This window comes from Linderina pennispora (assembly GCF_002104995.1).
Source record: "Linderina pennispora strain ATCC 12442 chromosome Unknown DL89scaffold_7, whole genome shotgun sequence".
NCBI classification, from domain to species: Eukaryota; Fungi; Kickxellomycota; class Kickxellomycetes; order Kickxellales; family Kickxellaceae; genus Linderina; species Linderina pennispora.
This window is the reverse complement of record NW_024468255.1, coordinates 292,741-305,018: the sequence shown is the minus strand read 5'-3', so window position 1 is coordinate 305,018 and position 12,278 is coordinate 292,741. Positions and strand designations below refer to the sequence as shown.

At 50.8% G+C, this 12,278-nt stretch overlaps 5 protein-coding genes across 5 annotated transcripts; 1 reads left to right on the top strand and 4 right to left on the bottom strand.

The window, feature by feature from the left end:
* Positions 1-1,005: 1,005 nt before the first annotated feature.
* Positions 1,006-1,559, bottom strand: DL89DRAFT_267694 (uncharacterized protein). Its single transcript, XM_040887617.1, has one exon. It carries the CDS (start codon positions 1,517-1,519, stop codon positions 1,010-1,012), a length of 510 nt encoding a protein of 169 aa, XP_040743178.1. The 5' UTR covers positions 1,520-1,559; the 3' UTR covers positions 1,006-1,009.
* Positions 1,560-2,297: 738 nt separating this feature from the next.
* Positions 2,298-2,594, bottom strand: DL89DRAFT_206952 (barwin-like endoglucanase; the record flags this gene model as incomplete). Its single annotated transcript, XM_040884104.1, has 1 exon — positions 2,298-2,594. A coding segment is annotated over one exon (297 nt), but the record flags the coding sequence as incomplete, so codon positions are not given.
* A 696-nt stretch (positions 2,595-3,290) lies between these two features.
* DL89DRAFT_267693 (uncharacterized protein) lies at positions 3,291-3,942 on the bottom strand. Its single transcript, XM_040887616.1, has one exon. It carries the CDS (start codon positions 3,732-3,734, stop codon positions 3,351-3,353), a length of 384 nt encoding a protein of 127 aa, XP_040743176.1. The 5' UTR covers positions 3,735-3,942; the 3' UTR covers positions 3,291-3,350.
* Positions 3,943-5,757: 1,815 nt separating this feature from the next.
* DL89DRAFT_267692 (uncharacterized protein) lies at positions 5,758-7,859 on the top strand. Its single transcript, XM_040887615.1, has one exon. The coding sequence runs from the start codon at positions 5,831-5,833 to the stop codon at positions 7,778-7,780; it is 1,950 nt and encodes a 649-aa protein (XP_040743175.1). The 5' UTR covers positions 5,758-5,830; the 3' UTR covers positions 7,781-7,859.
* Positions 7,860-8,297: 438 nt separating this feature from the next.
* DL89DRAFT_246637 (uncharacterized protein) lies at positions 8,298-12,203 on the bottom strand (the record flags this gene model as incomplete). Its single annotated transcript, XM_040885107.1, has 2 exons — positions 10,214-12,203; positions 8,298-10,138 (listed from the first exon to the last, which is right to left on the bottom strand). Coding segments are annotated over exons 1-2 (3,795 nt in total), but the record flags the coding sequence as incomplete, so codon positions are not given.
* Positions 12,204-12,278: the final 75 nt, after the last annotated feature.

The following is a 12,278-nucleotide window of genomic DNA, read 5'->3' as shown; positions in this document are numbered from 1 at the left end:
TATCCTTTGTGCGAATTCCCCCCAGAACTCTACTCCGCTGTGAACTACAATTGCACATCACGCTGGCTACTTTCCCCGCCTACCTTGGATGGCTCTGTGCCCTTTTATTAGCAATCCACTAGCCACCAAGTAATACTAACGCGCTCATCCGCCATGTCTGCTACCCAGCCGAATGCTGCTGGACTGAGATCCAAATCACCTTTTTTGCATGGCGGACACTTGTCAACAACTTGAACTTTGACTTTGATTTCGCCCTTAGGCCCCTGCACCTGAACGCACTTACCACAGGCATGCACTTTAATTGGATTGGCAAAATTACCGTACTGCAGCCTATTTATTGCTGTGGCAAGCTGTGATGTGTCGCTGGTCCATCCGCACGACCCGATTCCCACCCAAGAGTCATAGAAGATTCCTTCGCCAGTGAACATAAAAGAATTAAACCTGAAAACTGGCTGATGGAGTTGGCTATTTACTGCTCTTGTGCTGTCTGTGTTTGCATTCATTGTTAGTTTGCACTTGTAAACTACCCCCGAGTAGCGGATGGTAGGTAGTATGTCTTTAAGCTGGTACCCTGATGCTGTGGCAGTTATGAGGCCAATGGTTATTCGGACGTTCGTTGGGTAGCTGTAGTAAATAAGATAATGTTGGAGATGCTGCGGTACGGATGGAATGCATGGCTCTATATTTCTGGACGTGATTTTTCGCTTACGCCAAATGCATTTTCCAGCCAGCCATTCAACTGACAGCGACACATACTCTAACATTCATGCCAAAATTTAGGCTCCATATGTTCTAGAAGGCTACTTCACACTATATTTTTGCTATCTAATACCCGACCAAGGTGACTAGACACGGCAGAATACTTCAATACGCTAACACTTGGGCTTTGGCAATCGGGACAGACATAATCAAGAAAACTGCTGATATCACAGGTAATTTCGCAGATATAGAGTATTTTTCGAGCATTTAATGATGAGCTATTGTCATTTGAAAGCTAGTACGTGCAAAATCAGCAGGCAACCCACGACCAAGTGATCTTGACCCGGCCATCCTTCTTCTTTGCGATCTTCTCAAAAGCCGTCGGGCTGAGATCCAGCGACCCGTGCTTGCACTCGGGGCAGGCATCCACGATCTGGACCTTGACCTGGCCCAGCGGGCCCTTGACCAAAGCGCACTTGCCGCATTCCGGGCTCTTCTTGTCGACATTTCCGTACTGCGGCTTGTTTAGCGCCGCAATCAGGTCGCTCGACTTGTTGGGCTTTCCACATGCACCAGTGTCTGGAGTAAAGTATGTGGCGTCGCCAGAGAACATCTGACCACTTGGGCTAGTTGGCTGCGGCTTGGATGTCGAAGTGGTCTTGTGCTTGGTGGTCGAAGTGGTCTTGAGCTTGGTGCTTGTTGCCTTGCGCTTATTGAATGCCACGACGTTTGCAGCAATGGGCGTAGGCTCCTCGACAGGAAGGGCAGAGACGGCGGAGAGGGTGGCGGCGACGAATGCAACGACAAACAAGAGCTTCATGGCTGGAGTGGCTTGGTGGTGGTTGTTGTTTTGATGGTGTGTGGACGGTGTTGTTGATGGTGTTGATGGGGATTCCTCGGAACACACAGGTATCCTAGACCCTTTTTATACAGGATCTATCATCGATATCATGAGGTGACAGCATCCAAAGTGCATCTTGCAGATACAGGTTTCTCCAAAGGAGCCTTGGCTGCGTTTTGACCGGTACCATCTACTCCAGGATTATCCTTGCCAAGCAAACAAAAACATCTTCTGATGATGGCCACAAAGATAGTTTTCATTTCCAAGAAGCTGCCAAGCTCCAAGCGGCTACTTCTAAAAATAAAATCAGCTTCCATCGAGAAACGGCAATCACCTTCCCCCAATCTTGCATACACGTGGAAACTGAGTATGCGAAGCCCAGCCAAACCCTACGCGGTAATCTACGTACACGAATTAAAAATTGAAATACTTGAAGGCTATGACGGGTCTATTCGATTGCACAAATGGGCTGAACCAGCCAGAAAAACCTATTACTAGAAAATAACGGGGTGGTCCTAGTCCTTGTGAACAGCGGTACCTACTTGTGGATGCCAGATTGTGATAAAATGATGACTGGCTAAAAAGAAGACTTAAAACAAGGTCATCAGGCTAGCAATTAGTCATCTCGACTACCACATGCTGCATGACAGTTGGCATATTCGCGAGTTGCTGGTTTATAAAGATGGAAAGTAGATAAGGATATATTTTTAAGGATGCTTTGTATGGAATAAAGATATATGCGTGTCTAGCAGGCGACAAAGCTCCAGGTGATCTTGATACGGCCATCGGCCTTCTTTCCGATCTTGTTGAAGGCCGAGGGGCTAAGATCCAGATCCCCAGTCTTGCACACCGGGCAGCGGTCAACAATCTTAACCTTAACTTGGCCTAGGGGACCCTTCACCAAAGCGCACTTGCCACAGACCGGTGCGTTGTTCGGATTAGGCGTGTTCCCGTACTGCGGAGCGTTGATAGCAGCGATCAGCTCAGTTCCCTTGTTGGTCTTTCCGCAGGCGCCGAGTCCAGGGTCGTAGTAGGTTCCCTCACCAGCAAAGGTCTGGCCACTGGGCTTGGAGCTGGTAGGCTGGGGCTGGCTAGTCGAGGTGGTCTTGTGCTTTGTAGTTGAGGTGGTCTTGTGCTTGATGGTCGAGGTAGTCTTGTGCTTGGTGGTGGTAGTCACCTTGCGCCTGTAAAAGGCTTCAACGTTGTTGACAGCAGGGGGAATCTCTTCGAAAGGAAGTGCAGAAATTGCAGTGATGGTTGCAGCGATGAAAGCGACGATAAACAGGAGCTTCATTTTGTTTCTTTTTGATGAGGTTGTTGCGTGGAATGCTGGTGTGGTGGATGATGGTGATATCTTGAGGGAGTACTACACATATTCGAGCCTTATATACGTGCCACTGAGGATATCCTGGGGAAACAATATCGTAGATGGTATCCAGCCCAGCACTTCTAGAAAGATTCTTGGTATCCTTTGAGGCAACCCGCTGCTTCTATGTAGACCATCAGGCCAAGAACATTTTTATAAATAGGCGGGTGGTGCTGTCACGCAGGTTTCCTAATTGATAATTCGGGTTTTCTGCAGGTTTCCCAATAACAGAAAACACTGGTTTTGAAAAGCTGGTGCCAAGATCCAGGATCTGCATGCGCTAGCTCTTGGATGTGCGATTGTTGGATGTGCACATCACTTTCACATTCGTTCTATCGGTGATTTCATTTTTAGCATAATCCCGGATCCATTGAGTAATCATCAGCCGCATCAGCCAGTGTGCATTTATTCTGGGGGTCTAGCTGCATAGGCGTAAGCATTCGTCTAACAGGCAACAAATTCCCAAATTATTTTAACCCGCCCCTCCAGCTTGTGTGCGATTTGTTCAAAAGCTGCAAGACTGAGATCCAGTGATCCGAGTACGCATTCGGGACAGGCATCCACGATTTTCACTTTGGCCTGGCCCAAAGGGCCTCTGACCAACGCACACCTTCCGCAGTGAGGACTCACAGCGGTGATGTCCCCGTACTGCGGTGCGTTAAGAGCCGCGATAAGGTCTCTTGATGTGTTTTGTTCTCTGCACGCGCTGGTACCAGGGCTGAAATATGTCCCATCGCCCGAGAAGAGGTTGCTCTCAGCGGTACGAGTTGACAATGAGCGTGCGTTGGCTGCAGCGGCAAGGAGGGCGATTACGAGTTGCGACTTCATTGTCCCGATGGCAACAAACAGGTACTGCTGCTGGTGATAGTTTTGAAGATGGTGATATTAAAGCAAAATATTATGCCTGCAAGTCATGTAAATGCTCTGACTGGGTTCGAAGGTATCCTAAGGCTGCGCTACTGCTGGTGTATTCCTCCTTTCAACAAAAATCGCTAACGGGCGTTGTATGTAGCAAGAAAGCAATAACAAAACGAAGTGATGTACTGAGGAGAGAAGAGCGGCTACTCTCGTCCTTTGACCATGTTTGGTATGGGGTATTGTTCGTGGTGGCGTCGGAGCTCAGAGGCGCCGTGATGCCTACACCACCTAAACATGCGTACGGGCGCTAGTAAACCATCGTATTAATGCTTTGTTCTTCTCTAAACCTGTTTAGGCTTTGCATAAGGAGACCCTGTCGACGATGAATAGCCTATGTATATATCCTGAAAGGAGTTATTTTATGCCCTGGTCAATGCTAGATTCATATATGCATTGTTATTGCTGCGTTGCATTGTGATACCTCGTTGGCATAGCATGTGCTGCTGACATATTCCTAAACTATCCCCAGTCGAAAGACCGCCAGCTAAAGATTACTGCAACACCTATGCAATATTCAGATTAATCAATAATCGTACAGAAGACGGGCATAAATACAGGAAAAGGGCGCTGCATGTATGGCACCATGCCCACTCACTCGAGATTCGCCTGCTCAATGGTGGCATCTCCAGACTTGGTTGCAAAAGGCACCAACTCGCCTTCGAATCCCTACAGTAAGTATCCACGCCTGCATTCATTGGTTTAGCGGGCTAAAAGCCGGTCCTTAGTTTAACAGAATGGATGGAACCGATCACGTTATTCGTTTCGCATCATCGATTAATTGCCTTCATATGTCACTTGCATACTGTGCGGCCATGCTTGCATGACTGCTGTCCCTCTTGTTTCCCAGGAAAAATAAACGGGCAATCCCTATGGCAAAACAAAGAGTCATGTCCGCACGCCCAAGCTTGCTGGGATAGTATGGCCATGTGCGATTTTTTCGAGCATGCGGACAGCAACTCGCCTCCACGTTATAGTCGTGTGAAGTAGCGGGGAATGTGTTTGCTAAATGGTCGAACGTTCTGCGCAGAAGCTTATCGGCGCATCCTTTTTTGGGCAGATGGGGATGCCTAGGGAGTCTAGGGAGTCTGCGGCTGCAACACCTTGCCGCTGACTCAATGGCGCACCACGATTGCGCAATGGCTTCAGAAACACCTAGTTTTGGGGGAGATGGTGTACTCGTGCTGAAGCATAAAGCTGTGTTAGCTGTCCTGTTGAGAACTATCGAGACCGCCCAAATAAAACAAAACCCCGCTCGTCTCAATCGTGGGAAGACCTGCTAGTGGAGAACTGGTTTTCCCACTGGTTTTCCCACTGGTTCTAGCAGCTAGGTCGGATGGGAGCGTTCGCGCAACATGTGACATGGTCCGCTGCATGGATGCATAAACAGGGACCATTTGCAAGCAGACGCTCATGCCGATCCAAACTAACTGGGAAAAAAGCTTCAGCAATTTTGTACGCCTTCTTTGCAGACATGCGCTACAGCGAGCGCTATCGTTAAGATTCCTTGACAACCTTCATTGCGATTTCTCTGCGCAAATCACGAGAGGTTTGCAGACATGCTGAATTCTGTCCTCAAAGCATACCATCGAGTGGCCCCCCTTTCCAAATACGCAGAACTCGTTTTCGCCATCCGGCCAATTTTCTTCTAGAAGCTGCCGACTACTACAGCACAAGTGTACGTATCGACCGAGTCCACTCCTAGAAGGAATCCCCGGGCGCACCCTTTTGTTTCACAGAGGAATTTGCAATGGGTAACAGGCCAAAATTCCCACATACGAGATTCAAACCTGTATATGCTAGGCGAAATATCTCAAGCAAGTTAGGCCGGCCGGACAAACAATAGATAAGGGATCAGGCAAGGCACAGGGGTTGGATCGAGTATATAAAGGCAACGGCGCAGAGTATTCTTCATTCAGCACATCCACAACACACCCTCTAGATCTAGTATTATACAGCCCTACCTCGCTACTCTTCCTCTAAATATTCACTGTCGTGTACTACTAATAATGGTCAAGCTCACTTCTATCGTCAGCCTCCTTGCGGCTACTCTTGCTACTGTTAGCGCGGCTGCGGACCACCATCAGGATATCGTCACATTCACTCCAGAGCTGAGCGGCAAGGGGCAGTTCAAGGTCTATGACAAGCCGGTCACTGTCTCCACTGATTCGTCTGCCCAGGCCGCCTCCTTTGTTGGCGGCAGCAAGAAGGACTCTGCTGTCAAGTCCAAGGCTGATATTGCTGTCGCGTATCTGGCCAAGAACCACAAGATCCCGGCCGAGAACATCAAGATCACCGATGCCTACACCGACGCTCGCTCGGGCATTACCCACGTCTATGCCCGCCAGACCAACGGTGGTGTTGATGTCGCCAACGGTCTTGCCAATGTCAACGTTGACTCCAAGGGCCGCATCATCTCGTCCAGCCATTCATTCGCTTCGACTGATGCCCTGGGCAAGGTCAAGCGCTCCAACGGCTCCCTTGTTGCGCGTGCCAGCGACGATGCCTCGCTGAAGACCGCATTCAAGTCGCTGAACGACTACGTCAAGACCGCTGTGTCCGACAGCGATCTGAACAAGATCACTGTCGCGTCGACCTCGAACTTTGTCAGTGGCGAGCCTCAGTTCACCATTACCAACGTGCCTTCAGCTTCGGCTGTTGACGGCTCGGCCACTGCCAAGAAGGCGCTGATCCAGAAGGCTGACGGATCCCTGGCGCATGTCTGGGAGATCACCCTGAAGCAGGATAGCCACTGGTGGAGCGCCCACGTCAACCAGGACACTGGCAGCGTCGAGGCTATCCATGACTGGGTATCGCATGCCGAGTCGTACAACGTCTACCCGCGCAATGTAAACGACCCCCTGGAGGGTAGCCGCTCGGTCGTGTCGAGCCCAGCCAACACTAATGCTAGCCCTAAGGGCTGGGTTACTGGTACCACCACCACTGGCAACAACGTCTGGGCGCAGAACAACCCCACCGGTGGCAGCACGTGGCAGACCAACTACCGTCCGAACTCCACCAACGGCGCCTTCGACTTCCCTCTGGACCTGACCAAGGCGCCATCGTCCTATATTGACTCTGCTATTACGCAGTTGTTCTACACTGTCAACACCGTGCACGATCTGTCGTACCTCTATGGATTCGATGAGGCTGCTGGTAACTTCCAGGATGTGAACTACAGCGGCAAGGGAGTTGGTGGCGACTACGTTATTGCCTACGCTCAGGATGGATCCGGTACCGATAACGCCAACTTTGCCACTCCTCCAGATGGCCAGCACGGTGTCATGCGCATGTACACCTGGACTCAGACCAACCCGAACCGCGATGGCGATTTTGAGCAGGACATTGTCGCCCACGAGTTCACCCACGGTATCTCGAACCGTCTGACTGGTGGCCCAGCCAACTCCAACTGCCTGGGCAGTGGTGAGCCTGGAGGTATGGGCGAGGGATGGAGTGACACTGTTGCCAACCTTCTGCGTATCAAGTCTGGAGACACCCGCTCGCGCAACCTTGTCCTCGGCGAGTATTCAAACGGCAGCGGTATCCGTAACTACCCATACTCGACGAGCCTGACCACCAACCCCTCGACATACTCGTATCTTGACAAGTCGGGCTACAATGGAGTCCATGCTATCGGTGAGGTCTGGGCTGAGATTCTGTACGAGGTTATCTGGAACCTCATTGATGCCAACGGTATTGCCGCGGATCTGTTCTCGCATGATCTGACCAAGGGTAACTCCATCGCGCTCCAGATTATCCTTGACGGTATGAAGCTGCAGCCGTGCAAGCCCACGTTCCTTAACGCCCGCGATGCCATTATCCAGGCCGACCAGAACCTGACTGGTGGCAAGAACAAGTGCGCCATCTGGAAGGGCTTTGCCAAGCGCGGTCTTGGAGTCAAGGCTGTTGTTAAGAGCCGTCGCCACATCGACGACTTCACTGTTCCCAGCGGATGCTAGACAGCATCGCTATATAGACCATAGCTTCAACTACTGAAGCAAGTTTTCCAATTCCAAAATACACTTTATTGGAATGATACGCCTACATATCACGTACAGGTGTTCTATCGATTTGTCTAACATCCATCGTGCATCTGGACAAGCTGTTGGAACCTCATGTTTTGACTTGGCGGGTTAGCCTCTGCCACTCGGCCATTGTCCATGACAAGGACCCGGTCGCTGTCCATGACAGTGTTCAGGCGATGTGCGATAGTCAAGACAGTACACTGTTTGAACTCACGACGAATAACATCGTGCATGATCTGGTTGGTCTTTGCGTCCACGTTTGCCGTCGCCTCATCCAGGACCAGGATCCGCTTCGTCTTCAGCAGTGCACGACACAAGCTGACTAGCTGCCTTTGCCCTATGCTAAAGTTCCTGCCTTCAAACTCGATCCATTTGTCCAATCCACCCCGCAGTACAGAAGAATCCGGGCCCATCCTGATTCTGCGCCAGCAGTACCGTTCACCTAGAGCACTTCTAGTCCGCCTTTCTGTCTCCTCTTGGGTCGATCCGTCGTTGAGATTCAACTCCTCATCTTCCTGGTTTTGGCGGCCTAGCTCAGTTACTTCTTTGCGGTTAACCAGGTCGACCAATTGTGCCTTGATGATGGATGCCCAGATCTCCTCGATTGTGTGTTCACGCAGCGGATCCAGATTATCTCGAATCGATCCAAAGAACAGCGCCGAATCCTGCGGAATGATTCCCAGACGAGAGCGCAGTTCGCGCAGGCTCAGTGTTGAAATGTCCACGCCGTCAATGACGATTTTGCCTTGCTCTGCCTCAACCAGCCGGAACAGCGCCTTGACCAACGACGATTTGCCTGCACCTGTGCGGCCAACGATGCCGAGCTTCTCACCCGGGTTTATGGTGAGTGAGATTCCATCAAGTGCGCGGCTAGCAGCGCCCTTGTAGCGCATGCCGTAGTCGACAAACTCGATCTTGCCCTTGTCTGGCCAGTTCTCTGGTGGCACCTGGTTTGATGCCGGGCTGGGGTCTTCTGATGGAAGCTCAGCAATCTGGTGGTAATCCGCGACAAGGCGAGCTCGTTCACGCAGCATTTCCGGAATTTTGACCAGTTCAGTAAAATATGCCACCAGAGAAATGCATACAGTCATCATCTCGTTGGCTTCAGCTGATGTAATCGTGCTCCCCTTGCCAACATTGAACCGCTGCTGCAATAGCAATACGGTCATTGCTGAGCAGGCCATAAGTTGCTTGACAAGTATGCACAGTGTAACCTCCAGCTGTCGAGCATCGAGGGCGGCCTTGCTGGCGATAGTATTGTAGCGGACAGTAGCCATGAGGCGGCGCATGAATGAGTCTCGCTGGCCAAAAACACGGATTGTCGATGTGCCGTCGGTGAGCATATGGCGAGCATTGTGGTATTCGGTACTCGACTTCAACTCTTCTTTTTCGAGCGAGTGGGAGATGGGCGACACGTAAATGGCTGTCAGGTAAAGCGCACAAGCAGTGAGCGGAAGCACGGTGAAGGCGGCTGGCGAAATGCGCCAGGCGCTGACAATGTGGTTGAACATGTACGTCATGTTTGATGCCTCCATCAGGAGAAGTACGGGCAGAAAACACCGGAGGCCCCATGCCGAGTGATAGAATGCGGTGGCGATATCGCTCTGTCTGAGTTCGCTGAATGTGTCGAGTGGTGCATGTATGAGGCCGTCGATGAGCTTTGTGTTGACGATCGGCGTGTAGTGCACTTTCGTAATATAGTGCAAATGCACCTGGTTAATCAGCAGGGCAGTAGTATGAACAAGGCCTGTAGCAAGGTCGATCTTCAAGTAGTGCATGGTTGCCTCAACTGAAGGCGACTCTTTGCAGGCACGCAGCGCAGCGAGCGTTAAAGTAGTGGTATAGTGCCATACCATGGCTTTGCTGAATATGAAGACAATCGATACAAGTAGCACACCGTATCCACAAACCTTGCCCATGTATGCCATTGACTCCCAGACATCGACATGGCAGTCGTCGACCCTGTGATCGCATACTTGCTCTGATGTGTTGTCCGGCCTGCTCTTATCTTTGGGTACATTGCGAGCTGTATCTAATTCGACCTCCTGGTGCTGAGGAATGTGGATAATCGGTGTCTGTTGTGTCACTGAGATGCGGCCCCCATCCACTCTCAGAATCTGATCGGCATATGGAGTGACAATGTCAGTATTCGTTACCAGGACACGGGTGCTCTGTCCCAGCAGGGCATTGGAACCAAGCAGGACATGGTCGATAATCCACTGTGCAACACACGAGTCCACAGCCGAAAGTGGGTCGTCCAACAAGTAAACATCAGCACGCGCGTAGATAGCTCTACAGATCAATAGCGGAATCGTAAATAATACCTGTAATTGGAATCCACCTGCACTTGTTTTTGGTTCAACTTACCTTGCTAGACCAATTCGTGCACGCTGACCCCCAGATACGTTCATTCCTCTGCTACCAACCATCGTCATATCACCGTCAGACATGGTACTGAAGTCCCACTCCAATGCGCATGCCTTAATAACGCGCTGGTACCACACCTGATCGTAGTCTAGCCCAAACAAAATATTGTTCCGAATCGTGTCTCCCATCATCCACGGCCGCTGGGAGACATAGACGACCTTGCCAATAGTCCGGCCATGGCCAGCGCACATGTGCACCTCACCACCAATTGCCTGCAGCAATGTGGATTTGCCTACACCGATAGGGCCCGTAACAATTGCTAGGTGGTGCGGAAGGATATCAAGCGACACGCCTTGCAGTATAGACACACCGCCGCCCCATGTAAAATCGCACATGTTGAGACTGACAGCTGACAGCCTCTCAGACATAGCTGTATCCGTAGACTCCATGCTGACATTGTCAACCGTGTTGCCGTGTTCAGCGCGCAAAGAACACTCGAGAATGGTGTTCGAGGCACGCACATGGCGAAATTCTATCAGGCTACCGGCAATTTGGCTGAACTGTAAACCCATGTGGCGGATCTGATAGCGCAGTTGCAGCAGCTGTGCAGCAGGGATATTGGCATTGGTTGCACGCATATAGGCTGCTATGGAAACAAAGGTAGCCATCTCCTTTGATGTGGTGTGGATCATAATGAGGATACCTTTGACTACTACACGCACCAGCCAAACCCATGTACTGTAGATTTCGGATTCGTCGTCATCGCGGTATGTCTGCGCCCAGTCCAGGTACTTTTTCTCCCAGGCGTAGAGCTTGATTGATGTAATGCTGGCACATATTTCTTCGACATGGTCGTATGGCTGCAAGACATACCAGCGCGATGTCCAGTCGAGAAGTACACGTGTAAGACGAGCGCCCAGTGAAATCCCCACATATATGTATGCTGGCAAGAAGGCATTGCTGCCCATCGTCTGCTTGGTCATATAGAAGGCAATCGATGCAGTTACCAGCGATGATGTCTGGCTGTAAATGTTGATGACCCCTTCTACGACCTTTGATGCGTGGTATTTCCCGTATCTGAACATGTGCTCGTGCTTTAGCGCAGCCTGCGCAAGTGGCATGTGGAATATAGCCATCTCTATCTGCAATGATATCCGGTTGATCTCCGCCCTACGCATGTAGTCGACACGCATACGTTGACTGGCAATAAGCCTCATTAAAGCTAGTATGGCTAGATACGCGTAGGCGTCTGCAGGCGAAGCTTGAGCAGGCTCGTCAATGCAGTGCATCAGCTTGCCTAGCACTGCACCTTCCATGAACTCGACAAGGCCGATTATGCAGTCAGCAATGAACACCGGCAGGTATGGGAGCATGGCCATACGAATGATGGCACGTACAACAAAGAGCCGCTGTGCTGGATCAAGCTCCAGACCATCTCCAAGCATGTAGTTGGCGAGCTGATTGTAGAATCGGCGAAGATCAGATCGCTGCAGCGGCCGCATATTGGCAAGCACAATCAGCTTAGATGCTGAGACAAGGAACAGATCGGCTATTCGCTCCCTGATATGCTTGCGCTCAGTGCCAGTAAGTTCACCAATGAACAGAGTCATGTGCAGCGCGATGGCGAGTGCTGCATGTACATTCCAGGCCGTGCTGATAGCGGTCGCAACTGCACCGTACATCTGGGTAATGTGGAAACCAATGCGTATAACGTGGCCTGGTCTGAGCATTGTCATGGAAGTCAGGGCAATAGTGTTTGCGGTCGAGAACAGCGGACCAGCGTGCTGCGGCCGGAAGTAGATCAAGAGAGCCATGGGGATGGCTGTGGTCTGTGGCACGGGACTGTAGGTGCGCCATTTGCTTCGTTGGTGCAGCAGCAATATAGACACAACGCCGGCAATAGCTGCGACATCTCCAATAAATGGTACCAATATATCCTTTGAATGCACTATCATATTCGGAAGTGGAAATAATAATAAAAACAGCTTTGGTGGACAGAGAAGAAAGAAGGGGGAGAGGACGTGCTGGCATCAGCCAAGAGGGATTTTATATTGGCGCCAGGCAG